At 56.2% G+C, this 24,323-nt stretch overlaps 1 protein-coding gene and 1 long non-coding RNA gene across 2 annotated transcripts; one reads left to right on the forward strand and one right to left on the reverse strand.

Annotated features, from left to right (window-relative positions):
• Window positions 1–1,613: 1,613 nt before the first annotated feature.
• Window positions 1,614–11,211, reverse strand: DEFB1 (defensin beta 1). Its single transcript, XM_037133909.2, has 2 exons — window positions 11,014–11,211; window positions 1,614–2,460 (listed from the first exon to the last, which is right to left on the reverse strand). Exons 1-2 carry the CDS (start codon window positions 11,072–11,074, stop codon window positions 2,318–2,320), a joined length of 204 nt encoding a protein of 67 aa, XP_036989804.1. The 5' UTR covers window positions 11,075–11,211; the 3' UTR covers window positions 1,614–2,317.
• On the forward strand, window positions 10,254–24,013 carry LOC128628482 (uncharacterized). The gene is made up of 7 exons (XR_008392879.1): window positions 10,254–10,460; window positions 19,097–19,419; window positions 19,871–19,972; window positions 20,767–20,908; window positions 21,916–22,049; window positions 23,271–23,559; window positions 23,772–24,013. It is a non-coding gene; the product is annotated as an uncharacterized LOC128628482 (long non-coding RNA).
• The last annotated feature ends 310 nt before the right edge of the window (window positions 24,014–24,323 follow it).

The following is a 24,323-nucleotide window of genomic DNA, read 5'->3' on the forward strand; positions in this document are numbered from 1 at the left end:
TAATTAAATATAAAAAGTCTCGGTTTCAAATCACATTGGGTCAAACGAACTATTTCATTGGGGGTCCACGAGGCCCCATTTTGTGCCACCAGCTCTCATCTGTGCAGGAGCCAAGTGGCACCTGCCCCGTCCCCCACCCCCCATGTGCTTCGGGGCCATGGGGGGCACCCATCTACATTCCTCCCCCCAGTGGAGGTTTGCAATAGTTCCGTTTACTTGTGCCGCCTGTCTCCTCACTGGGTGGGCGGGAGTCAGGGCTGGATGCAGGTGGGACCTTGCTCTTCTGGGGGGACCAGACCCACAATCTGGTGGGGGGGAGGTGCTGGCAGAACCTCAGTGGCAGCCCAGCTGTGCCGGGGACGCAGGGGGTCAGCGGGTACACCAGCCTTCGTGACAATGAAGCCCCGGGCAGCCCCTCAGCCAGCCAGGTTGCAGGGGGCGTCTCCGAAGGGCCCGGTCACCTGCCGCTACACTGCCCTTCTTATCGCCTGGTGTTCTGGGTTCCTCCCTGAGATGGTCAGCCAGGTGTGTCCTCAAGGACATGGAGGAGAGGCCCCGGAAGCCTGTTCACTACATTCCCAGGTCCCTGGGGAGAGGCCACATGGTGGGGAGGCAGGAGGCGGGAGGAGGGGAAGGTTTAGGCCACTGCTTCATCAGACGCTGTAGAGATGGCAGCGCCCCCCACAGGTCATTAGGGTTGGCGTTCAAGTAACATCCGACCAAATAGCCGGGTACGTCCGGTTTCTGCAGGCCGTAAGCCGGGCTGTCTACTCCGGCACCGAGAAGTCAGGCATCCTGGGGCAGGGGCAGACGCCTGCCAAGGGCAGCCTGGCAGAACCCGTCCACTCTAGGGACCTGTTTCCCACGCAAGGCAGTCAGCGTGTGTAGGGACTGGCAGGTGGGGGATCCAGTGACACCCTAAGGAGGGTCACGGTCTCCCAGGGCCTGTGGGAGACTCCCAGCGCCCCAGGCCTGCTCACGCTCTCTCCTCCACTAAGCAGGTGCTGTCGTAGCAGCCGTGGGCCAGGGTCTTGTGCCCACGCAGGAGTGTAGTGGGCGGAGGACAGCTCTATGTTAGGTCCTTTGTTTCCAAGCCAAGCCCCCCCCCCCCCAGGGGCCAGGCGACACCTTTGTGTTTCAGGCTGACACAGAGTGTGGTGGTGGTGACTGGGGGGCGGGGTATGTCCTGGGGACAGTCGATTGTCAAATGATCGGAGGCCATCCTCGGGGAGAAGTGGGGTGGCTGTTGCTGAGGGGACCAAGTGAGAGGGGTAAGGGCCTTAGTCCTGGGACGTTGGGGCCAGGCAGGGCCGGGGCTCCCTGAGCTTGAGCTTGGGGTGGAGGACAGAGGGTGAGGGGCGGGGGTGGGGCCAGAGAAGGCAACAGACACGTCTGCTGCCCTCCCTGTAAAGCTTGCGGGGAGGAAGGCCCCCGAGCCCTGGGAGAGACGGGAGCTCTGGGCCACCTGTCACCGGGACGGGAAGGGCTGCAGGAGTCCTCTGGTCTTTCTGGTTCTGAGCCTGTTCCTGGGAATGGCGCTGTCGATCCCCTACCACCGTGTTCCTGACGTGGGAACGACGGGCCCGTTGCTGATCAGAGACAACGATACTCCATCAGCTGCAGAACATTTATTGGGAGAAAGGGGAGGCGACCTGTCTCTCCACCAACAGGTGGACACAGGCGCAGGTGCGCTGCAGGCCTGCCATGTCGGGGTGGGTGGGGCGGGGGTCACAGCAGGGCCTCTTAAGAGACCTGAAACTAGGTTAAGGGACTGCGGGAGAGTCGCGGAAGAGTCAGAAATCATCGTCCGGGAGCCCAGACGTTAGGCCTAGAGAGTAAAACTGAGGAGGAATCATTTTATGGCCAGACTGGAAGTTCTCAGATGCCAACCTTGACCAACCCACGGCCCCCGGCCCAGGAAGGAGGCAGGTGGCGGTTCTAGCTCTGCAGAGGGACCAGGTCACTGTGAGCTCTGAATTTGGGGCGAGCTCCTGCCCGACCCAACGGGGCCTGACACGGTGTCATCTGTCCCCTTGTCACGCATTCTTGATGGTGTGTGGACTCCCCGAATCACCCTGTGTGTTGGTTTGGTAATGAAACGTGGAGGAGGAGATGAGGAGAGCACCCCCGGTCCTGAGCTCTCGGGCTTTGCGGCCTGGCCAGTCTCACTGCCAATCCCCCTGCTCTCCTGACCTCTTCCAAAAGGAGACACAAGATTCATTTTGGTCCGAAGGAGGGATGTTTAAAAAAGGGGGGCCTTTTCTTTTACTAACAGAACGCTCACAGATGGCACAGGCAGGCGCCCACGAGGCCCTGCTCACACGCAGCACTTGGCCCTCCCCTGGTAGCAGGAGCCCTGGATCCTGGTGAAGCGTGGGCAGGGGGAGAAGTTGCAGGTCCCTCCCCTCTTGACGCACTCGTACTCCGGGTACCTGTGGAACAGGGTCACGAGGCCCGCACCTGGAAGGGGGGAGAGAGCGCACATCAGGCTCGGGGCTGGCAGCCCGCGGGACTTCAGGGTGGCTGGCGAGGCCGGGCACACTGCCCGTCAGGCTGCTCACTGTCTCCTCCGGCTGGGACTTACTCTGCCTCCCCCCAGAATCTCAGAGTCTCTCACCTGTCAGGTGTCCAGACTCGTGGTCCATCCGCCCGTGGACAGATGAGAACAAAGCAGCCCTGCAGTATCCGGAGTGGGAGACTCTCAGGCCATTGCTTCACACCGACAGGTGTTACGGGTTGAATTGTGCTCCTTTCGGCCCCCACCCCCCCAGTTCTTATGTTGAAGTCCTAACCAGCCAGTGCCTCAGAATGTGGTTGTGTTTGGAGACCAGGCCTTTACAGAGGTGACTGAGGTTAAACAAGGTCCTGTGAGTCATTCCTAGTCCAACAGGATGGGCGTCCCAGTGAGAAGAGATTCGGACACAGAGAGAGAGGGACTTGGGGGACGTGCGCACACACAGGGCAGGCCCCCGTCTGCAGGCCGAGGAGGGAGGTCTCAGGAGAAAGCCCCCCTGCCTGCACCTGAACTTCAGCCCCCAGAACTGTAAGAAGATAAATCTTTGTTGTGCGAGGGACCACGAGGGGGTGTTTCATCATGGCCAGCCCGGCTGGCTGATACAAGAGCCCGCCCCCTCCCCGGAAAACGGTGCATTCTAATGTCACGTAGCTCTGCTGGCTGGGAACACGTTCCTCATACTGACCGAGACTGTTCTCTTATTCAGTGCACAGCCCTGTTGCAGCCACGACACCCACCCTAGAACCGTGGGTGTGTGGTGCCTAGGCATTTGGCAATGTTTGGGGACATTGTTGGTTGACACATTGTTTGGGGACACCTGGGAGGGCGTGGGAGGTGCTAGGCAGGTAGAGGCAGAGATGCAGCCAGGTAACTCAGGGCCCCCTGAACAGCCCTCAGAGCAGCGACCCGTGGCCCGTTGTGCTGCACACACGTGAAAATCGGCTGTGACACTCGTACAGGTGTCGATATACTTGTTCTGGGGTGCAGACTGTGGCCTGGTCTTTTTTTTTTTTAATTCTTCAGATAAATTTAACGTGCAGAAAAGGCTTGAGACCACTGGTTTTCACATTTGGTCAGAGAACTGAAGAATTACTGGGGCAAAATTTGAGGGCAGACAGGAATGCGGGCAAGGGCAGCCCATTAAAATTGGGAGCAGTTAGTTGCGATAGTAGTCATTTTCTATGTATATACTCTTATAGAAAAAAAGAATATTCACTTGTACCAACTTGAAAGTTTTGTTGAGATAGAGGAGTTCGCAAAAAAAAAATACAACTTACTAAAACAAGCAAATGAGAATGACAAAGTCTAAGTAGCTCCCATGACTGTCCAAGAAATCGAGTCCAGAAATCGCGCCCCGGGCCAAGCTGGCTTCGTCGGCAAATCCTACCAGGGCACAGACAAGGAATAGTGCCTATTCCAACTGTTCCTCAGAACAGAAGAGGGAGAATACTCACCAGTTCATCATGTGGCGTCAGCATGGTCTGCACACAAATATCTAACAGAACTAGTCAGAACAGGAAAGGAAGGGAGAATCACAGGTCAGCCTCCCTGATCAGCTAAGGCAAAAGCCCTGAATAAATTATCCGCAAACAGCATAAAACCAGGTTCAGGTTTCATTTCCCACCTGACTGTTTCATTTGACATTTGAAAATCAGTCGATGCCCATTAAGAATACAGGGGGAAAAGCATATGGTTTTCTCCATAGATGCAGAAAAATGCTGGAGAAAATTCAACACTGACTTATGATGAGTTTTTTATCCACAAGACCAGCACAGCTGCCTTCATCATGCATTCCACACTGCACTTGAGGTACTGGCCAGGGGAATAAGATAAACAATAAATCAATAAAGTGGATAGGTGTTGTAAAGGAGGAAATAAAATCCTCAGTATTTGCAGGTATTACAATGATATGTAAGATAGTCCAAAAGGAATTAATAAGCAAATTGAGCAAGTTTGCTGTATGAGATCAACAAACAAAAAAAAGAAAAATTCTGTATGCTAGTAACCAATAGAAAAAATAAAACTACAATAAAACACCATCTAGAAAAGCACAAAATATCCAATTTCTACTTACACATCCAAGAAAATATGTGCAACACCTTTCTCTATAGGGAATAAGATATTTTTGTTAAAAAAAGACCTAAATGAGTGAAAATGCTGTTTAAGCATTGGAAGACTAATTACTCTTAAAATGTTAATGTTCCTCAAATCAATCTACAGATTTGACCCAATGCTGTGAAAATCCTATGAGACTTTCAGTGAAACTTGCCGAGCGAGATGAAAACTTATATGGAAAGGCGAAGGGCCAAGAATAACCAAGACACTCTCGGAGAAGAAGGGAGCAGGACTTGCCTTACTGGATTTCAAGACTAATTATAGAGCCACGGCAATCAGACCGTGTGGCGAAGGCACCAGGACGACTCATAGAGAGGGGGGCAGGACAGGACACGCAGAGCGAGACCCAGGCACGCGTGGGGAGCTGCGGGACAGTGACGGTGGCTCAGCGGAGCGGCGGGGGCAGCGGTCCTCTCCAGGGCTGGCTCTGGGACAGCTGGATGTTCACAGTGAAAAAACTGCTTTCCCCCTCACCAGACCGTGCACACACACACACACACACACGCACACCCCTTTATCAGCCTACGTGTAAAGGACAGGACAATAAGCCCCCAGAAGGCAGTACTGAAGATTTTCTTCATGCCTCTGGGTTAAAAAAAGAACCTGGACCCTAAGGCAGAAGCCATGACACATCGATGAGCCTCACAAAAATAGTGGTACAAACCCCTAAGGAGAGTTTCCATTAAGACAGCGAGAATTGAGGCTCAAGCCAGAAGCTGTTCAGAATGCGCGTAACTGATGAAGGGCTTGTGCCGCACTGTGTACAGAACTCCCACAAACCATTATGAAAAGACAGATCTCTGATGGGGAATATGGGCAGGAGACTACAGGCCCTTCACAAAAGACGTCCAAGCTTCTATGCAGCTAGAAGAGTGACTCTTCCCAGTACATGTTAATGAGGCCAGTCAACAGTCTTGCCAAGGTGGGGAAAAAATTCCTGCCCAGGTGCAGCTGTTCTTCTAGGCTAGCACAAGAATGTGTGTTGGGCGACTGGAAGTAGCTGGGATGAAGCAGCAGGAAACCAACTGGGAAACGTGTGCCAGTCAGTGGGCCAGTCGGGGTGAAAACGAGAGGCGGGAAGAGGGGCTATGGCAGGGAGCGCAGGGCCGCATTTTAGGGCCACCAGAAAACGAGTGTTCGGGGAGGTGGACCCGTCCCCTTTTGGTGCCACTGAGCTCAACCATGGCCTGCACAGGTCGGGGGTGGCGGCCCAGGGTCTAAGCAGTGAGAGAGACGGCCAAGAAGATGCATTGGAAACACAGAGCGTGCTCTTTGGACTCGACAGAAAAGAGGCAGGAGAAAGAGAGAGCCTTTCAGAGGGTGAGCCAGGGAGGGGAGGAGCGTGGGACCAGGCTGCCGTCCCGAGGTCAAGGGCGGCCGCTCTCTATTACACAACGGGAACAATGGGACCGCAGGGAACAATGCGAGAAGGGGCGGTTGGACAGCCATTGACTAACTCACAAGTGTCTTGCCCCTAAAGACAGTGGGCCGAGGCGGGAGCGAATAGCGTAGATGACGTGTGTGTTCGGGAAGAGGAGGCCAAAGTCAACCACTGCCAGGACCCACGCCCCTGTCTCCTCCCAGGAGGGGGTGAGGGCTGGGACAGGGCCGACGTGACCCATCGAGGGGCCCGTGGGGGCAGCAGACCCAGGGGCAGGTGCACAGGAGCGAAGCGCTCAGGCCGGATGTTTGCAGTGCCTGCTGCAGGGTCCACCCCTCGGCGGACCCCCCATGGACTGGGGCTACTCAGAGGTGAGGCGTCAGCTTGTCAGAGCCCCATGGGCCTTACTTAGCAAGTCAGCTGAGCCTCTGTCCCTCCTCAGGACAAGGTGGGGGAAGGACTGCCCTCCAGTGTGGTCCCCTCGCACTGTGGTCATCGAGGTAGAGGCTGCTGGCCAACTTAGGGGCCCTGCTGTCCCAGCATGCAGCAGAGGCCAGGGAGGGTCACCGTGCATTCCTATGACTCCATTAAACTCTGTGGGGACAGAAATCAAACCTACAAAGCAGGTCATAATGCAGGTCCGAGGCCCTCCCTGCCGACGAGTAGCCCATGAAGTCCTCGTCCACTGTACCTCTTGCTGGTTGCTGGTAGTCAGCAACGCTTCTTGCTAAGTTCACAAAAGCTTGAAAGCTTGTATTCCTGTCTGAGTTGTCCCTGTCAAAACTCTGTGGGCCCCGTGGTGTATCCAGAGGGCCTTGGGAAGTGACAGGGCAGAATGTGGCATTCAGAGTGAGGGCCGGGTTTGCGTGTTTGCTGGCCGGGTATTTGAAGAGTCACCAATTCTCTGAGATTCACGATTAAAAACTAGTCTATGACATGGGGATAAAACCTAAAATGGGGACGACCGCTCAGAGGAGTCCCCGGCCAGTGGAGATGCTGGGGACCCCCAGTGAGATGACCCCCACAGGGGTGTGCTGTGTCTGGTGTGGGTACGGACCCTTCCTTCCCCACGTGTGGCGAATCGGCTTCCTCTGTGGGCCTGAGACAGGCCGTGGGAGCGTGTTCTTCCCGGGGGTTCAGAGGCCACACGGCAGGCACGCTCCTGCCAGCTGTCACCGGAGGCCTGACAGGCCCAGTGGGCTGGGGCGGGGATGGCAGAGCAAGACGCTCAGGTGTGGGCCGGCGGGTGGAGATGGGGGGTCACGGAATATCGGAGCCGGGAGTCATTTTGCTGAATGCTCTCGTTTTCCAGGTGAGGAAACTGAGGCCCAGACTCCCAGGGATGCAGGCAGTGGTCCCGGGGAAGAAGAGAAGAGCGTGGGGGGTGACAGGTGCTTTACCGAGGGTCTGGCTAATTTGGAACGGCTGGCTGAGCTGCAGGTCACCTGGGGAGAAGCACCGCTGGAGGGGCACGGCTCTGTTTAGGGGAGGGCTGTCCTTGCCACCCCCCCCCCATGCTCTCATCTACTCAGCTTCCAAGCAGCCTCTTACACCATCTCTGCTTCTGTCATGCTCCCAGCGTGTAAACCTTCTGGGGCTCACCCGAACCCGGGGGTCACCTGAGGCCTCGCCTGGTCTGCCCCAGGTCTGGCCCCATGACTCTGCTGGGCTCCCGGCGCACTCAGGGCCGGAGAGGCAGGCAGGCCAACATGGGAGTGGACGCCCCGGCCTCAGTCCCTGCTCACTTGTGACCAGTCATGTGACTTGGGCCAAGGTATTCATCCACAAAGTGGGGGTAGGGGTCGCTCCTCCTCTGTCGGGGCGCTGTGAGGTGTGCGTTAAAAGTGAGAGCTATTGTTTTTATTCCTCGTCATCTCTGGTCTTTCCCATCTGTTGCCCTTTCTGTCTGGATTGTCCCTGTTCCCCCGCAGCCTGTGTCTGTCACTCATCTAATTCAGGGCTGTGACCTTCGTTACCCACAGTGGTCGGTCGGCAGCCGCCATAAATCTGTGAGGTGGGCTGGGGAGAGGCGGTGGGGGCAGTGGGGCCCGGGCGAGCGGGGCGCAAGCCATCTGGAGCAGCGGCCACTAGTCCACGGCAGCTCACTGTGGCGACCTTCTATGTGTTTGTAAGGGAACATAAAATCAAAGTTTTCTGTGACATTTTCTGATTTTAAATGCTAAGAAGGAGTTAACTGTTATTTTCTTAAAATACCACGAACACCCAAGCAACTCCCATTTTCCCTTCATTCCTCAGCTTCCCCAAGAAGCCCCCTGGCCCCTCGCGTCCGGGTCACGTCCCCCCGGTCACACCTGCCCTCTGCACCCTGCCCTTGCCGACACCCAGCACCATCGTAGGGAGGTATTTGTTATATATGTGGGTTTCTCGCCCGGCTCTGCTCCTAGAATTCAACTCACAAGGGCTGTGTCCCTCACTCTCCCCAGTCCCAGGCACAGGAGCTGTGAACTACTGTATTTTTCGGACTATAAGATGCACTTCCCCCCACATTTGGGAGGAAAAGGGGGGTGCAGTCAGAATGTAGCTTCCCTGGCTTTCTGTGGCAGGAGCGGGCGGCAATGGAGCGGGCCCACAGGTCATTAAATATTTTACCACATTTTTTGCTTCAAAAATTTTTTTCCTCTTCTGAAACCTAGGTGCGTCTTATGGTCCTAAAAATACGGTAAATGTCTGCAGGAGCACTGAGTGGACTGCCTCCAACCATCCTGATTTCCCAACACCTCGGCGGTGGGGCTCTTGACTTGTTGACCTGGGGACCTGAGTCACGGGGCCGTTCTGACATCTCCCGTCCTCACGGGAAGACTGTTGGCAGGAGACAGGTGTGGGCGACTCTTGTCAGAGATGAAAACTGCCAGCGGGGAGTATCAGGATTTCTTGTGGTGGCCTCATGACTCTCGTCCACCCCGGCTCCTGTGTGCCTCGGTTTCCCCGCCCGTGAACCAACTAAGTCGGCCTAATGAGCTCTAAGGGCCCTTCCAGAAATGAAGTGGACCAGTCCCATGCAAGGGCTCAGGCGAGTGAGGGGGTGAGGTGGGAGCCAGCAGACCTGGGCCAGCACCCCCCATCCCCTGCCCTGAACTTGGACCTGGGATCTTGCTGACCTCACACAGCAGTCCGCTTAGCCAGTGGGCAGCAGCCACCAGAGCAACCACACAACTGTGGCCGTGGCAGTGACAGCTGCAGCAGACACCCTAAGCCGGAGCCCCCAAAGTAAGGCAGAGACCCTGTGGGAGTCCCATGGCAGAAGATGGGTTGGGGGGGACAGCGATCCTCGTCCCCCCGCCCCACGACAACCATGTCCAGAAAACATGGAAAATCCCGATGCACGATATTTGTGTTACCGACGGCCTTTCCTGTGGCCAAGCTCACGCCCCGAACACCCCGCACAGCAGCAGTGACCTAACGTGGGTGATGTCTGGCCTGCGGAGCTGCCGAGCTGATCCGAGTCCCCCCACTTACCAGCCTCAGCCCAGGGGTGGAGTGGGCACAGCTCTCCCCCTTCCAGAACAGCCACCCCCCACAAGAGACTTGCCTTCCTGAGGCGTCCTGGTCCCCACACAGAGAACCCCTGGCCGGGTAGGTTGGGCAGATGCGCTGTGAAAGCAGAGGGCACAGCCGCCCCCAACCCCAGGGGTACCCGAGCTCACCCCACATTTACTAAGCGCTCCCCAGGGTCAGCTAGTGTTTTTTCAATGAATGATCAGCCAGTTCGGCTGCTCCTGCGTGTCCTTGCAAACACTTGTACCTCCTATGCCTAGAATGGGATGCTCATAACCCTATTTAGACGATAGAGAGGAAAAGAACTCTTCCTGTTCACAAAGAGGCATTCCAACTTTCCGAGGGTGCATGGCTACTTGGTGCGCACACGCATGCACACACAACCCAGAGCAGCACATCCGAGAACAGCACGCACACTTACACGCCCGGCAGAACAGAGTAGAAGCTCTTTCGAGAAAACCTGGCTGCAGCTAAGTTGATGTCTACAGATCTCTAATGGGTCCAGCCGCCAACACTAAAACTGCTGCATTAGAATACTTTCATTCCTGTTTTCAGATGGGGAAACTGAGGCTTATCTGTCTGCTCAGGTGAAGCCCTGGAGAAGAGCACATTTGAACCTGTGGGAGCAATTCAGAGCTGGGGTGCTTAGGAGGCAGCTGCCGCTCTTCTCAGGGGAGGGAACGGACACCCAGAAGGTGGGACTTGCTCAAGGCCCAGAGGGAGTGAGCGCCAGGGCTGGGGTGAAACATGTTCCCCGATTCTTCCCGAAGGCCCCGCCTTCTGTTACATCAGGGACTTGGCTGCTTTGACCCAGAGGGGCTGGGGGAGGCTGGCCGGACTGAGAGCACGCCCTGGGAAGATGTCCCAGCCCGAAGAGCAGACTCCTGAAGGAGGGTCTCAGACCGCCTGTGGGCCTTGAGCACCTGCACACAGGTGAGTCAAAGGCACAAGGGAGCTGGCCCTGTGGGAGGGGCCGGTGGCACCTGCTTGCAGCAGGGCACCTGGGAGGCCCCACCCGGTGACCCAGGGCTGGCAGCCTACACCTTGTCAGCTGAAAAGGAAGCTGGCTGCCCTGTGTGAGGGGCTGCCTTGCAGGTGGAGTAGGCGACCCCCCAACAGGGTGTCTGCTAGATGCCCAAAGCCTGCGGGGGCTGGGAGGTGCTGGCGGCTGCCTGGGCCTGACCCCATGTGCCTGCCAAGTGCGGAGAGCATGGAGCCCTCGGGATGGTCGGGCAGCAAGGCACGAGCCTGCCAGTCCTGCAGCTGGGTGGCCCCAGGGTGTCGGGACAAAAAGCCAGCATATGCTCCCCACAGGCTCCTTCCCAGCCTGTCGGGGGACTGCGCAGACCCGAGTCTCAGCAGGCTTCACCACAGACACTCGGCCCCCTCAGCCCTGGGGGTGCGTCTGGCTGCTGCACCCTCGGGGTGCACCGGCCAGCGGTCCCCACAGTTCCCATAGCCCCGGCACACCTGTCCCCGAGCTCACCTGGGGCTATCTGGGAGAAGAGGAGGCAGAGAGACAGCAGCAGCAGGTACAAAACCTTCATGGTGGCTGCCAGGCTGGGCCGGGACGTCAGGAGGAGGCGCGGCTCCTTGGAGGCTGAGCTGACAGCTTCCCCAGGCTGCAGCACCTGCTGTTTATAAGGCTAGAGGGTTGCACAATCACGCGGCTGCTGTCGCAATCCTCGGAGGGGAACTCTGATAAGTGACCCCCCGTGTCCTTCCCTCCACCCCCCACCCCGGCCCCCAGCCGTCTGCGAGTCTCAACCAGCCGCAGCTGGATTTATTTGTTTTTTGTGATTGTTTAAGCTGTGACAGTCCTTCCTGGTTTTCCCCCCTTCCTTCCTCTCCTTCACCCGGCCCCACCCTCTCCCCACCCCAAGCCCGTCCTGGTCCGTGTCCACAGGCTGTGCATATGTGTTCTCTGGTTAATCCTTTCACTGTCTTTCATCCTGTCCCCCGACTCTCACCCCCAACTCCTTCCGCCAGACTTAGTGTGCAGCTCAGAAACCTGGAGCTGGCTCCCCCTGCAGCTCTATCTTTCCTTTTTCCCCCTCGCTGGGCAGTTCTGATGAGGTTCCTGGAAAGGGCAGACCCTATGGAGGCCCCTCAGTGGAAAGGCCCGGAGAGAACCAGAAGTGGCCTCTGGACAGCCGACAGCCAGGTGCCGCCCACCGGGAGCCTGAGTCAGACTCCGTAGCTGACCTGCGTTTCCGGGGCTCAAACTTCTCCTCTTCCCAGTGCAGACAGCCAGCTGTGTCCTGCCTCGAAGCAGCTGCCCTGGGCTGCGGCTGCTTTCTCCATCCCTGCCGCTGCTGCGGCCCTTTGTCCGGGAGCGGCCAGCACCAGCCTGCCTGCCAGTCTCTCTCTTCCCTTCCTTTCCTGCCGCCCTCTCGTCCTTCTTTTTAAATTAATATGTCTCTCAAATCAGTTTTCAACTACAAGCCACTTCTATCACTTAAATTTTATCGAGACTTTATTTTTTTAGAGGCAGTTTTCGATGTGCAGCAAAATTTAGGGGAAGGTACCGAGATTTTTCCATATACCTCCTGTCCCCGCCCCCCACCATCAACATCTCCCACCACACGGGACATTTGTCACCACTGACCAACTCGCACGGACACGGCATTGTCATTCAGAGCCCACCGCTGACATCTGGGTCACTCTGTGTGGCACGTTCTCTGGGTTTGGAGAAGCACATGGTGACATGTGTCCACCATCACCGTGTCACACAGAGCAGATCCACTGCCCTCGAAACCCTCTGCGCTCTGCCTGCTCACCCCTCCCTGCCACCCACACCCCTCGGCAACCGCTGATCTGTCACTGTCTCCACAGCGTCGTCTTTTCCAGGATGTCACGGAGCTGGAATCACACCTTCTCAGTTGGTTGTCTTTTGCTCTGTGATGTGCATTTAAGGTTCCTTCTTCACCTTCCGTGACACGGTAGCGCTGAGAATAATTCACTGTGTGGATGAGCCACTGTTGGTTTACCCATTCAGCTACTGAAGGGCATCTTCATCGCTTCCAAATCGGGGCAATGAAGAATAAAGCTGCTGCGAACAACCACTCGGGTGCTTGTGTGGACCCGGGTTTCAGCTCCTTCGGGCAAATGCCAAGGGGCACGATTGTTGGATCAGACCCTCACAGCACGTTTACTTTCGGAAGGAACTGCCCGACTGTCTTCTAAACGGGGGGCACCATTCCCAGCAGCAATAAACGAGACTTCTTACTGTTCCCCATCCTCACCAGCATGTGGGGCTGTCCGAGTCTGTGTTTTGGCCACTCTGATAGGCGTGTGGTTTGGTCTCCTGGCTGTTTTGATTGGCACTTCCTGGGTGACCCGTGACCTGGGGCATATTTTTATACCCAGCTTTTCTTTTCTCCTACTAGTCCTGTGTTCCCAGGAAGTCCCCAACTAGTTTCCCAGTTCCTGGGCTCTGAGCGTGGCCCCTAGAAGTCAGGGGGCCCGTGTTCCGACCCGGGGTGAGCCTCCCAGACCTGCGGGGTTAGAATCTCATTCTTTCCACTGTCAATGGCCTGATGTGCCTGGATTTGGAGATGGGGCCCTAGCGGAGGTGATTAAGCCTCCCCGAGGTCCCGAGGGTGGGGCCTGAGCCCTCAGGGCTGTAGAAGGGAAGAGAGGGTGCTTCTCAGCCGTGGGAGGAGGTGCCGTCTGCCGGAGAGGAAGAGGCTCTCGCCCCACATCAGTCCGCCGGCACCACCCTGGGGCCTCCAGCTCCCAGAGCTGTGAGAAAGCCCTGGCAGCCGGGAAGCCGCCAGGCGTGGTGCGCTGGTTACAGAGGCCGCAGCTGAGAGAGACCTGTGCTGTCCGCACGTTGGGGTGGCCCTTCATGTCCTCATGGATGCCATTGCTGCTGGGCTTCCATCCCGGCAGCTACCGCTCCTGCCAGCCCCTCCCGGAAGCTGGGTGACCTCCCTGCTCTGGAAGCTGGAGGTTGCCACTCCTGTCTGTGTCTGCAGCACACTGCACTGGTGCATCTGAGAGCCCATGCCAGGCCGCAGGGCCCACCCGGAGGGCAGCCCCCTGACGCTGTGCCACTTTCCAGAGAGCGGTGACCAGTCACACATTTTGCAATGGGACAGCAGGGGCCAGTCCCTCATCACAGGCTAAATGTGTGTGCACACTGGCGTATGTGGTGCAGAGAAAGGGGAAGAGGCTAAGGGGGACACACCCCTTGTGAAGGGCATTTGCCTCCAGGAACGGGCAGGGGGCCCCGAGGGGCAGGCGGTGAGGAAATCTTGCCTGCATCCACCCAGCGCACTTTCACTCGATTCGTTAGGTTCATGCTCTGTTTTGAGGCCTGACAACAGCGTGATTTCCAACACTTCTCCTTGTTCTCTCGCTTGCACCAGACCTTGACGGCCATCCGTCTAGGTCGCGTCCTTGGCCGGCTGGTCTCTAGGTCGCGTCTCCCTGGCCACATGGCTGGTGCTGCCCAGAGGCAAGAGCTGCTTTGGGTCGGGTGTTCACTGGGGCGTGAGACCTGGGTGCAGTGGAGGGCGAAGGTGTGGGGAGGGCAGTACTGGCAGCACCTGTCAGGGCCCCCCACCTGCTGAAGTTCAAAGGAGACACATTCCTTTCACTGTGGGCTTGAGCCAGTTCCAGGTCCCAGTCGGGTGTTCTCCTGAGTCCGTCTCAGTTCTGTCTGCTGCAGTTGGCTCCTCCGTGCCTGGACGGAGGAGAATGAGGAGCACAGGCCGACCGAGCACCCTTCACGCCGGGTACCACACGGGGACTTTCGCGCCTGTGCTGGCATCCTGCCCCCAGCCCTCGGAGAGGCCACCCACGGAGCCGAATCAGCCCCTGAGTCACGGGGCCTGGATTTCAGTCCCGTGCTTCACCTAGGAGGGTCGACTTGGACCTGGCATTTAGCTGCCCTTCTGTGAAGCAGGACAGAGAAGCAGTCACGATGCCAGAGCCTTGGTGGATTTAAGGTGTTCATGCCTTGGAAGTGGCTGCGGCAGGTGCCCAGGAAGGGCCTGTGCCTGCCACTCTCGTTTTGCTCTGTGTGTGACCACGGAGCACCACTGTCCCCATCCCCTTGGGCGACCCACCTGGACGGGCAGAGCACACCGGACGGGGCGTGAGTGGTGGGCCCAGCAGCTCGCTTCCTCCCCTCCCGCGTCTGGGCATCTTTCAATCTCGCCGGAACCCCTTCATTTAGATAATGCATTTTGGGCATGTCTGTATTCCAGCTGCCATAGAAAGCTTTTGAAAAAATGATTTATTTTGGGGAGTTGCACTTAGATATATTTTTGGGAGTTGCGTTTAGATAGACAGAAATAACACAATCCCCCAACTTAGCCGTCTTCGACATGCAGCGTAGCGGTGGGAGCTCACCCTTCTGCAGACCACCTCATCCTTCCAAGGCAAAGCCCGGTGCCCACCAAACCCTTCCTCCACGCCCCTCCCCCAGCCCCACACAGTCAGATGTTTTACAGAAACGCCAGGTGCAGAAACTAACTGTGGAGGGTGGAGGCAGGTGTTCGGAGTCACAGGACAAGAGGCGAAGGGGACGCTGGGGTCCCCCGCCCCAAAGGCACCTTGCCCAGCACTGGGGCCTGGACTGTCCCGTGTGCCCAGGGGGAGCTGCACTGCCCACCGCTCAGCCTTTGTTTCCCAGAATCTCAGAATCCGAGCTTGTGTGGGGCTCTCCGAGCTCCTGGATTTACGGGACCTGCGTTTCTCTGCCCCACGCTAAATGCCTGCCGGGGTGATGTTTCGTGTCAGCAGCGTTGAAAACAAAGGCAGCTGGAGACATTGCAGCGACTGAAGGGGAAGATGATTCACTCGCCCAGTCCCTTCTGGGTGTGGAGCAGGAGAGAGGCCAGAGCCTGAGGAAGAAAAACCAGTTTCCCGTGGAAACTCTCTATTCCCATCAGCAATGCCCCCGATCACTTCTGGCTGTAACCCGTTCCACCCACCGATTTTCCAGAAAGGAGGGCACCTCACACTTCAGGATTCTGGAGCTGTCAGTCACCTGGGACCGGGAGGGAGGCCAGGGCTGACTCAGGGCCCCTGGCCGTGTGCGACTCAGGCAAAGCCACCGTCGGATGCCCGTCTAGTAAAAGAACGAGGAGTTTTATGGGTTTTCAAAAGTAATTTTAAATTTTATTTCACAGTCGTCACCCAGTAAAATGAACGTCCCGGGGTACGGTCCTGCAATGTGAATAGATGTATAGATTTGTGGGACCACCACCACCACCAGAACGTAAAACAGCCCCGTCTCCCGCCCCCCCAAAACACCCAACCAACTCTCATTGCACCTAAGACGTTGAGCAGAGATAGGATAATAATACGCAGCTCTAATTCAACTTTTGCTAGTTATTCCCAGATTTCTTTACAACTTTTTAAAAGCCCCAAATCCAAACAGGGTTCAGGGTTCATGGCCAAGGCTCTAGTCTCTCTTCAGTCTTTGAAAGCACATTCCCAGCTGTTCAGTCTGTCATGACTTCGCTATTTTTTAAAAAGAGATTCTTTTGTTGTTTGTTTAATCTTTATTCTGTATCATCTTAGTTAAGGTATTCCTTTTTTAAAAAGATTTTATTTATTTATTTTTAGAGAGAAGGGAAGGGAGGGAGAAGAGAGGAAGAGAAACATCAGTGTGTGGTTCTCTCCCATGTGTCCTCCACTGGGAACCTGGCCTGCAACCCAGGCATGTGCCCCAACTAAAAATTGGACTGGCAACCCCTTTGGTTCACAGGCCCACACTCGGTCCACTGAGCTACACCAGCCAGGGCGTGACTTTGCTGTTTTTGAAGAGCCGTATGGTTTGTTTTTGTTGAAAGACCAGTTTCCAAAGTGGGCAGCCCATCAGAATTGCTTTGCCCGACAGCCCCTTAATCAGAATCACCAAGGCAGGGGCTCAGGGATCTGTCTTTTTAACACGTTCCCAGAAGGACTGAAACTCGCCCAAGGCCATGTGCTCTGAGCTCTCCCGCATCTTACCTACTGTGGCTTCTGCCGCTCCCACCAGGGTGGCAACATGAAGGCGGAGTTTGCTGTCCACTCATCGAGCTCACACTGCCACAGACGGCTTGTGGACCAGCCAGCCCCCCTGAACTGGGCACCGGGACCAGGACAAGACCACCTGCCTCCCCACAACCCCACCCTACCTCTGCCTGTGGACTTCAACATCCGACTTCCTTGAACAGCCTTCAGCACCAAGCCCGGTTTGTTCAGAATGGTGTAGGAACAGCCGCGTTAGCAGGAAAAGGGGGATTCACTCCCTCCCCGGGTACCCTCCTCCCACACAGCTTCCCTGCTGTTTGTCAAGCCAGTGGAAGGCCCTGCTGGGTGCTGAACTCTGAGTTGGGCCTCCACCCCTCGGTGAATCTTTTCCACCACAGTGCGGATGCTGGCTCTGAGCCAGGCTTTCTAATCACAGAGAGGTGCTGTGTCCTCCCCACGAGTCCGCCCGAGTAGCTGCTGCCCCAAGCTAACTGCATTCTGGGAAACCAAGCTGGAGTCTCCAACAAGGCACCAAGCACCGTCTTCGCCCGGCCTGACGGGGTAACGGGACCGGTGGTGCGGTGCAGCGGGTGAGCCTGCAGGCTCTGGAGGTTAAGATCCTGTTACCCACCCGAGGAACCGGCCGGGGGCAGCTTACTTCTGGTGGTTCAGTTTCTCCGAATGTGCAATGGTGGTGATAACCGTGCCCGCCATCTCCGATTGCTGGGAGACTGACACGTTCTTTCCGAGTTAGAGCACAGCGTGGCCCCCAGCGAGTGCTGAGGGTGTTTCAGTTGCTTGTGCAGGTACCGGGCCTCCTCATCCCCCTGGAAGGTGGGACCACCCCTGACTCGACTGTGGCTCCCACCACCACCTCACTCTCAGCTTCGCTCTCCTGAGTCGAGGCCTGTGGCCCCCGTTCTATCCCAGGCTCTGAGCACCCCTGTTTCAGGACGAAAGGCTCTGCCCCCTGGGACGGGGGACGGGAGGTGGAGCGGGTCTCAGGAAATCCTGTGATCCCACTCCTGGCTTCAGAGAAGTTCGGTTTATTCCCACTGCACAAACAAATAGGGTTACATATCAAATGCAGATACTACTGTAGGTTTTTCTGTTTGCGTACGGTCATGGAATTTCCTACCACGAACACGGAGTTAAACAGCTAAGCCCAGCATATCAAAAGTCATTTTTGTACATTAAGATGAAGAATAACGCATGATGCTGTGCACAGCCAAAAATCAAACAGAATAAACGTGTACAGAATGAGCACAGGTGGGGTTTTGTTCACCACCCTCCCATCCAACCCCTTTCTTTTCCCCAGAGGTAAGTACTGTTAATGTTTAGTAACTTTCTCTTTGGGTTCTGGGCTTTTTTCTCTGCATTTACATATGTGAATGTGAAAACACACTTCCATTCTATTTTTCTTCTTTTCTCACACACGTGCTCCGGCAGCACCTTCTCCACGAATGGCTTTGCCAGCTGACATGCGTCGTGGAGAGAGTTTTTGAGGTGGGCCCCCCCTGCATGCATTGTGGGCGGCCTCCCTCAGCAGCTCCCCCTGGGGTACTGCCCGGCTTCCCCACTCGGGGCCCAGGGCAGGGCCGGTGCCCCGGGGGGAGGCTGGCTCCGGGAGCGTTTTTGTCCAGACATTTTTTTCCGGATTAAGGTGACCTGAGTCTGCTGTATCTTTCTCCACCTGGGGGCAGAGCCTCCAGGTGGCCCTCCTGTCCTGGCCTGAGGACTTCTTTAGTCCTCAGAGTGTGTGCTTCCAGAAAAAGCTAGACAGACTGGCAGGACCCTGCTCTCTTGAGTCATCCTGTTCCTTCCCCCGGTCTCACCACCTCCAGCTGGCCAAGCCCACAGTCCTGGCCAGCCCACATCTGTGAGGGCACTGCCAGTTGGGGGGGCTGGCCCAGAGGGACGTGTCTAGAGGAGGGTTCCGGGGCCACTGTGGAGACATGAACCCTTTCGCTCTAAGGCAGGGTTTTGCATCCCCAGGCAGCCCTTCTGCCATTTTGGACTTGTAGCATGAACTTAAAAGGAGCCTGGGTGGAGGATGCCAGGAGCTTTGGTCACGTTTGATGACCTACCTGGATAATGGGTGTCAGGTGTCCTGGCAATGTGAGTCCTTTGGGGGTAATCCGAGGGTCATCTGGAGGTCTGGTGTCACACGGTGAACTGATGCATTATCTGGGCATTGACGTAGGTTGGGAAAGTTCAAGCCTTTGATTTCCCAGGCCAGTTACAGTAAGAATAGAATTTCTTCCTCACACTTAACCGTCAAAATGTCACCAATTACAGCAGCGCGGTTCATGCGTGTTCAGTCATGTGTTCCCTGTCTTCCCTTCCCCCATCCCCCCCGTGATCAGGACTTGTCTTTCAGGAAACATCACAGATCAAACCAAACCTTTTAATGTCTCTTGTTGCCAGGGTGGGGGCAGAGCCTCCCCTGGGCCCTGCACGGCCCTGGGACAGGGGACATGGGCTAGGGACATGTTTGCATCGGCGGGTCTGACAACTGGCTCCGTGTTTGTGCTCATCTTCCAGGTGAAGCATCAGGAAAGGACCAATTAAGGCCTTATGATTGTGATCTGTTTCAGACCTGGGCCCAGTCCTGAGGACTGCTCAGTGCACTTAACCTGCTGTCTCTCAGTCACACAGGCGGCCCCAGAGTGAGGCCTTGGAGCGAGCGATGGCATGTTCGGTAAGAGGCATCTGTCTCTAAGGGGACAAGACAGGACGGCTAACGGCTGGAGGAGACCCTGCTCCTGTTGCTGAGCCCTGCAACCAGGCGGGCAGGGAGAGCTCTGGATGCCTGGCTCACAGCCTCCTCAGGTGCAGCGAAGGCCACCGGGGGCCCCTCACCGGTGTGCAGCCAGAGTGTCCCCAGGGTCTCTGCAGCAGACCTGAAGACCACCCACAGGTGAGGGTGTGGTGCCTCCTCTGAGGGGTCCATCAAGTTGTCCCCCTTCGGCTTGTGTGGCTTTGGGAGAAGGCAGCTTTAGCTTCCAACGACTCCAGGTCACAGGATGGGAGTGGCACTGGACATGCTGGTTTGGAGAGCCAGCCTGACACTGGGGTTGGGGGGAGGGGAAATGGGAAGAATCCGGACCCAGTCCAGTCCAGGTAGGAGCAAAACTTCAAAGGACAGCGAATAGCACTGGAATCTAATATCCACCAAGGTGGGCTTAGATGATTAAAGCTTCACTTTCCTCCCTAAAATAACTCACTGTTTACCAAAAATAGGCAAATTAATTAATTTGCAGAGTAAGTCTAGCTTCTAGAAACCTGGCATGTTGTCTACACCGGAGCAGCCAGAACAGTAACTAACCACATAGGCTCCTTCAAATCTATTTTGTCTGAATTTTTCACAGGGAATCTCCAGACTGAATTTCTCAAAGGCCTCTTGAGGCCGAAGAACCAAGGCAAGGACTCGCTGTCAGACTCTTCCTGCAATTCACTTAATGCAGATTTGGGTGAGTTCCTCTTTTCTCTCGCGGTGCTGATCTGTATCCGGCTTTGAGGGTCCTGCACACCTTTGATAAACAGTCAGTATTACACAGTCTTGTATATAGTTCCTCACTTCTTGGGGAGAGGCACCTTCTGACAAGGGACTGTTCTTGCCAAAACCCAAGCCTCAACCAGCGTTGCCGTAATGGGCATGTCTGTCTGTAGCAGGGGCTGCCAGCCTGAAGGCCGTGGGTAAGTGCAGGCTAGAATTACACGAGAGCCAGAAATGGTGAGCAGTTCACTGTGTTGCATAACTAGCTACAAACCTGGGAACTTTCAGAGGGCGAAGAGCCCACGTTAATGACAAAGTCCCCCGAAAGCTGCCACAGCCACACAAAGAGACGAGGGGGCAGTCCTCAAAAGCCCCAGCTAGCGTGTCTAAACAGACGCTGCTTTGATGAAATATACAGCTCATCAGCCTGCGGGGCACAGGGCAGACAGCAGGTTTGTAGAACTTACGCCTGTGTCCTCTCCTGAGAGATCTCGTTCTTACTGATCGGCTGAGGAAGTTTCGGAAAAAGACTCACGTTTGCCCACTCACCCTCCGATGGAGACTTGGGTTGCTTTGGACTTTGGGAATCCTAGTGGGGCTATGACCATGTGTCTGTAAATACTTGTTCATGAGCCTGCTGTCAATGATTTTGGGTGCCTGTCCGGAAGTGGAGCTGCTGGACCGTCCGGCAACTCCACATTGAACGTTTTGAGGCACCTTCACACTGGTTTCCACAGCAGCTGAGCCACGCTGTTTCCACTGTTCTAGAACAGGGAGGGCCCAGTGCGGGGAGAGCCAGGCGCGAACACCAAGACCTGCGGTGGAGAAATACTGGCCATTTTACTGTTGAACGGCTCCATCCCGGACAATGGGAAGCTAACACCCCAAAGCCTGAACTCTGCAGTGGCCTGTAGGTTACAGATTACATGGGACAAAGTCACAGACACTGTGGGTTGGGGGTGGGGGTCCTGCTGGGTCTGGTAGATGGGAGGTGAGGTGAAGGTGTATCATTTCTCCAGATCTTGGGGACAGTGCTGAGGTCTGCACTGGTGTCTCTCTGTCCCGTCTCTGGGCACGTAGCGGGGGGGGGGGTCGTTCCACTGTAGAGACCAGGAACTGACACATCACTCATGTCGCGATGTGACCTTTAGTCTGCTGGAGGTCGGATCCTGTGACCATTAGCCAGGTCGGGGACCTTCTCTGGCTGCCTCGGGGGTTGCTGGTGTTGGAGAGAGGGGATGGGGCTCTGGGGGGAATAGACAGAGGAACATGATTTCCAGAGTGAGGATTTAAAACCATGTCTGAAGTCATAAGGATGCTCAGGTTCACCACCAAGAGTCCACAAGGTTCCAGTTTCTCCATGTCCTCCCAGTACTGTGCCACCTGCTTTTGCAGACACCTCACAACAACCCAGCGGAGCAGGTGGCCCCGTCCAGCTACACCTGGGTGGTCTGGAGCTGTGAAACGGTGTCTCCCAGGCCCGGGGGGACACAGTGGGGCTAGGACTCAGGCGGGGGCTGTTTGTCTACGAAGTCCATGCCCCCTTCATCCTGTCCAACTATATTTTTATTGGATCTATAGGCGCTAAATTGTCCATAAGTGTAGGTGTATATTATGGTCATTCAACCGGGGGTCTCACGTAATGCAGCATTTGAGGCCCTGGGATGGCCCATTGGGGTGGGTGGTCATCACATCAGTGGACGGGAAGTCTCTCCCGTAGGTGAAGGTTTGTTTATTTCCCTGTTTTGGTCGGAGCGGGAACTATCATCATTTTAGCAGTCTGTGGAGGAGACAGGACCTCCCAGGGGGTAGCCAACACTCCCTACGCTGAGGGAAGAACTCAGTTTTCAGAAGGGCAGGTGGAGGGGACTTCCCTCCATTCACTTCCGTGCCTCACCGGGTGTTTTTCTGGTTCAGCTGCAGAAACTCGCTGATTGCAGGAACCTGTGGGTGCAGACCGGGGGCCAGGACGAAAGCAGGAGCCGGCTGCCCAGCGCCTCCCAGGTCTACACCCTGGGGGCTGGCTGCCCCTGAGCCTCCTCATCTTGAAGGTGAGATGCCACAGTGTGGGTGGCAGACAGAGTAACCAGGTAACTCTGGCAAAGCCCTCCCCACGGTGCCTGTTTTCACTCTCTGGGGAGGTCGCCCCGGTTGCGGGATGTGTCCTGCTGGCTGGGCACTCTACACGTCAGCGTCCAGCGCTCCTTTCTGAGTACTGGACTCTGCCTTCTTATCCTGGGTTAGCACAGCGGTTTTCAGCGGGGGTCTGTCGTGCTCTCAGGGGACATCGGGCCAGTTCCGGAGACATTCTTGTCACCATGTCTGGAGGTGTCACCGGCAGCTAGTACCCAGAGGCCTCGGATGCTGCCGAGAGTCCTGCAGGGCACGGGTCACCCCCATGACAAAGGACTGCTGGCCCGCAGGGTCGACAGTGCGGAGGCGGAGAAACCCAGGGGGAGAATAATGTAACTCACTCTCCTGTCCCACGTGTTAGGGCCTTGTTGTCTGCGTCTGGGCGGTGGCACGCCTTGGTTCCAGGGCCGAGGGCTCACTAACAACCTGTGGGAGCTGTGGGGCGTGGTGTGGGCAGATCTTATCAGAGGCCCAGTCCCGGAGCCTCTGACAGTGCATGGATTTCTTTCCTCTGACTCATTCTGAAAATAGTCGCCGAGCCCCTGGTGAGTGCCAGGCTGTGCTGCGGCTGGGACTTCAGCCCTGGGACAGCTGAACCCTGTAGGTGGCAGGGGTGGTAGACAAGGTCTGGCCACCACCGAGCGAGATAAAGGCCCTGGGAGGTGAGGTGCATGACGTTCCCTGTAAGTTCAGGTCAACAACCGGGTTCCACACGCCAACCCCACGGCGAGTTGTTTGGAGGGAGATCAGCCTGCTGCTGGGACAATGCGCAGGCTTTCCTGGTTTTAGGAACGAGCTCTATATCCCTCTTAAAAAGCCAGACACAACTTTTAGGTGTTGCAAGGCGTGTTTTTTTAATCTGCTCCACATGAGCAGGGCACTGGCCACTTGGGGCGCCTGCACCACCACACACGTGCCCTTCACGTGTGGGCCTGAGTGGGACTTTGTCAGTGTGGGGAGCCCATGTGAGGTTTGGGAAGGGGTGGCAACAAGGAGGCCGTGACTCTGGGGAGTGGGGAGGGTTCTGTGATCTGGGCTGAGCCAGCCAGGGGACACCCCCTTAGTGCCCCCCATTTGCCCCAGTCCAGCCCCAGTGAACTCCCATGTTTGATGGTCTGTGTTCTGTGGTCCATGTTCAGGGACACACGTTTTTGGCCACAGGGCCAGGCATTCAGTGCACCTGAGAGATGACGGTGAAGCTCACTGCCCATGTTTCTGTGCGGACAAATGTAAGAGCAATTTAGGAGGCTCAGCTTAGCCAAGAACAGTGTCGGCTGGATTCCACACAGGATGATAGAAAAGCAAAATGGTGATGATGGTTCAAAATCTTGTTATTGAAGAAAGAAAACCAGATGACCAGCCGGGGAAGCTTCCCAAAACCTTATTTAATGAAAAAATAGCCCCGACTTCTGGGATCTTGTCTACAAGGTATGTGTTTTTTACCTCAGAGCCATTGGAGAAAAGAGCCAACTTGATATTAGTTTTCGGAGTGAATACTGTTATATTTTAAAAGTTAAACTAGCTTTTTCTTAGTGGGAGACTGTCACGGCATTCCTCTTCAGTCTCTTAAATGTGACATCAGAAAGGAAGGGTGGCCCCCACCCTTTAGGAAGACTCAGGCTGCCTCCCTGGGGGTGCAGGTGCTGAAGGGCCCGCGTGGGCATCTCCAGATGGTCACGTGTGCGATTTGAGACTCTGCTGTGGCCGGAGACAGCCGCTGTGGCGTGCACAGTGCCGTGATCCTGCAGAGGAAGCGTCAGGAACGTCAGCCCACAGGTGCCAGACTTTTCTGAAGGTTAGAAAACAAAGTTGGTCGCCATATGTTAGGACTTCCGACGGACCAGCCAGAATGGCTCCCTCTCCTGGGGTGGGCAGTGCGTGTAACCGGCATGATGCTCTCGGGCAGGAAGCCGTGAGAACGGGGGTGGGGTGGGGTGGGGGGAAGAGGACAGTGGAACGCTCAGGAGAGCAGAGCTGTACAGGCGGCGGTGACGACAGACGACAGGCTTCGTGAGTTAACCGCGCATTGTCGCAGCGCTGTCCCTGAGCGGCCGGGATGGAGGGCCAGCCTTCGGACGGGGAGGTCCTTCCCGTCAGACCAGTGTGTCGGAAACACAGGCCCAGAGTTGGAAGGGAATCGGAGCTGGGCTGCCCCTGGGGGACTCGAGGAAGGGCTGAAGACAGGACCCAAA

This window comes from Artibeus jamaicensis, unplaced genomic scaffold (genome assembly GCF_021234435.1).
Source record: "Artibeus jamaicensis isolate MK-2021 breed Jamaican fruit bat unplaced genomic scaffold, CSHL_Jam_final contig_780, whole genome shotgun sequence".
Taxonomy (NCBI): Eukaryota; Metazoa; Chordata; class Mammalia; order Chiroptera; family Phyllostomidae; genus Artibeus; species Artibeus jamaicensis.

Coding starts and splice junctions, on each gene's coding strand:
- DEFB1 (XM_037133909.2), bottom strand. CDS start 11,074: ATGAAGGTTTTGTACCTGCTGCTGCTGTCTCTCTGCCTCCTCTTCTCC. Junction 2,461..11,013: donor CTTCTCCCAGATAGCCCCAG/GTGAGCTCGGGG, acceptor CCCCCCTTCCAG/GTGCGGGCCTCGTGACCCTG.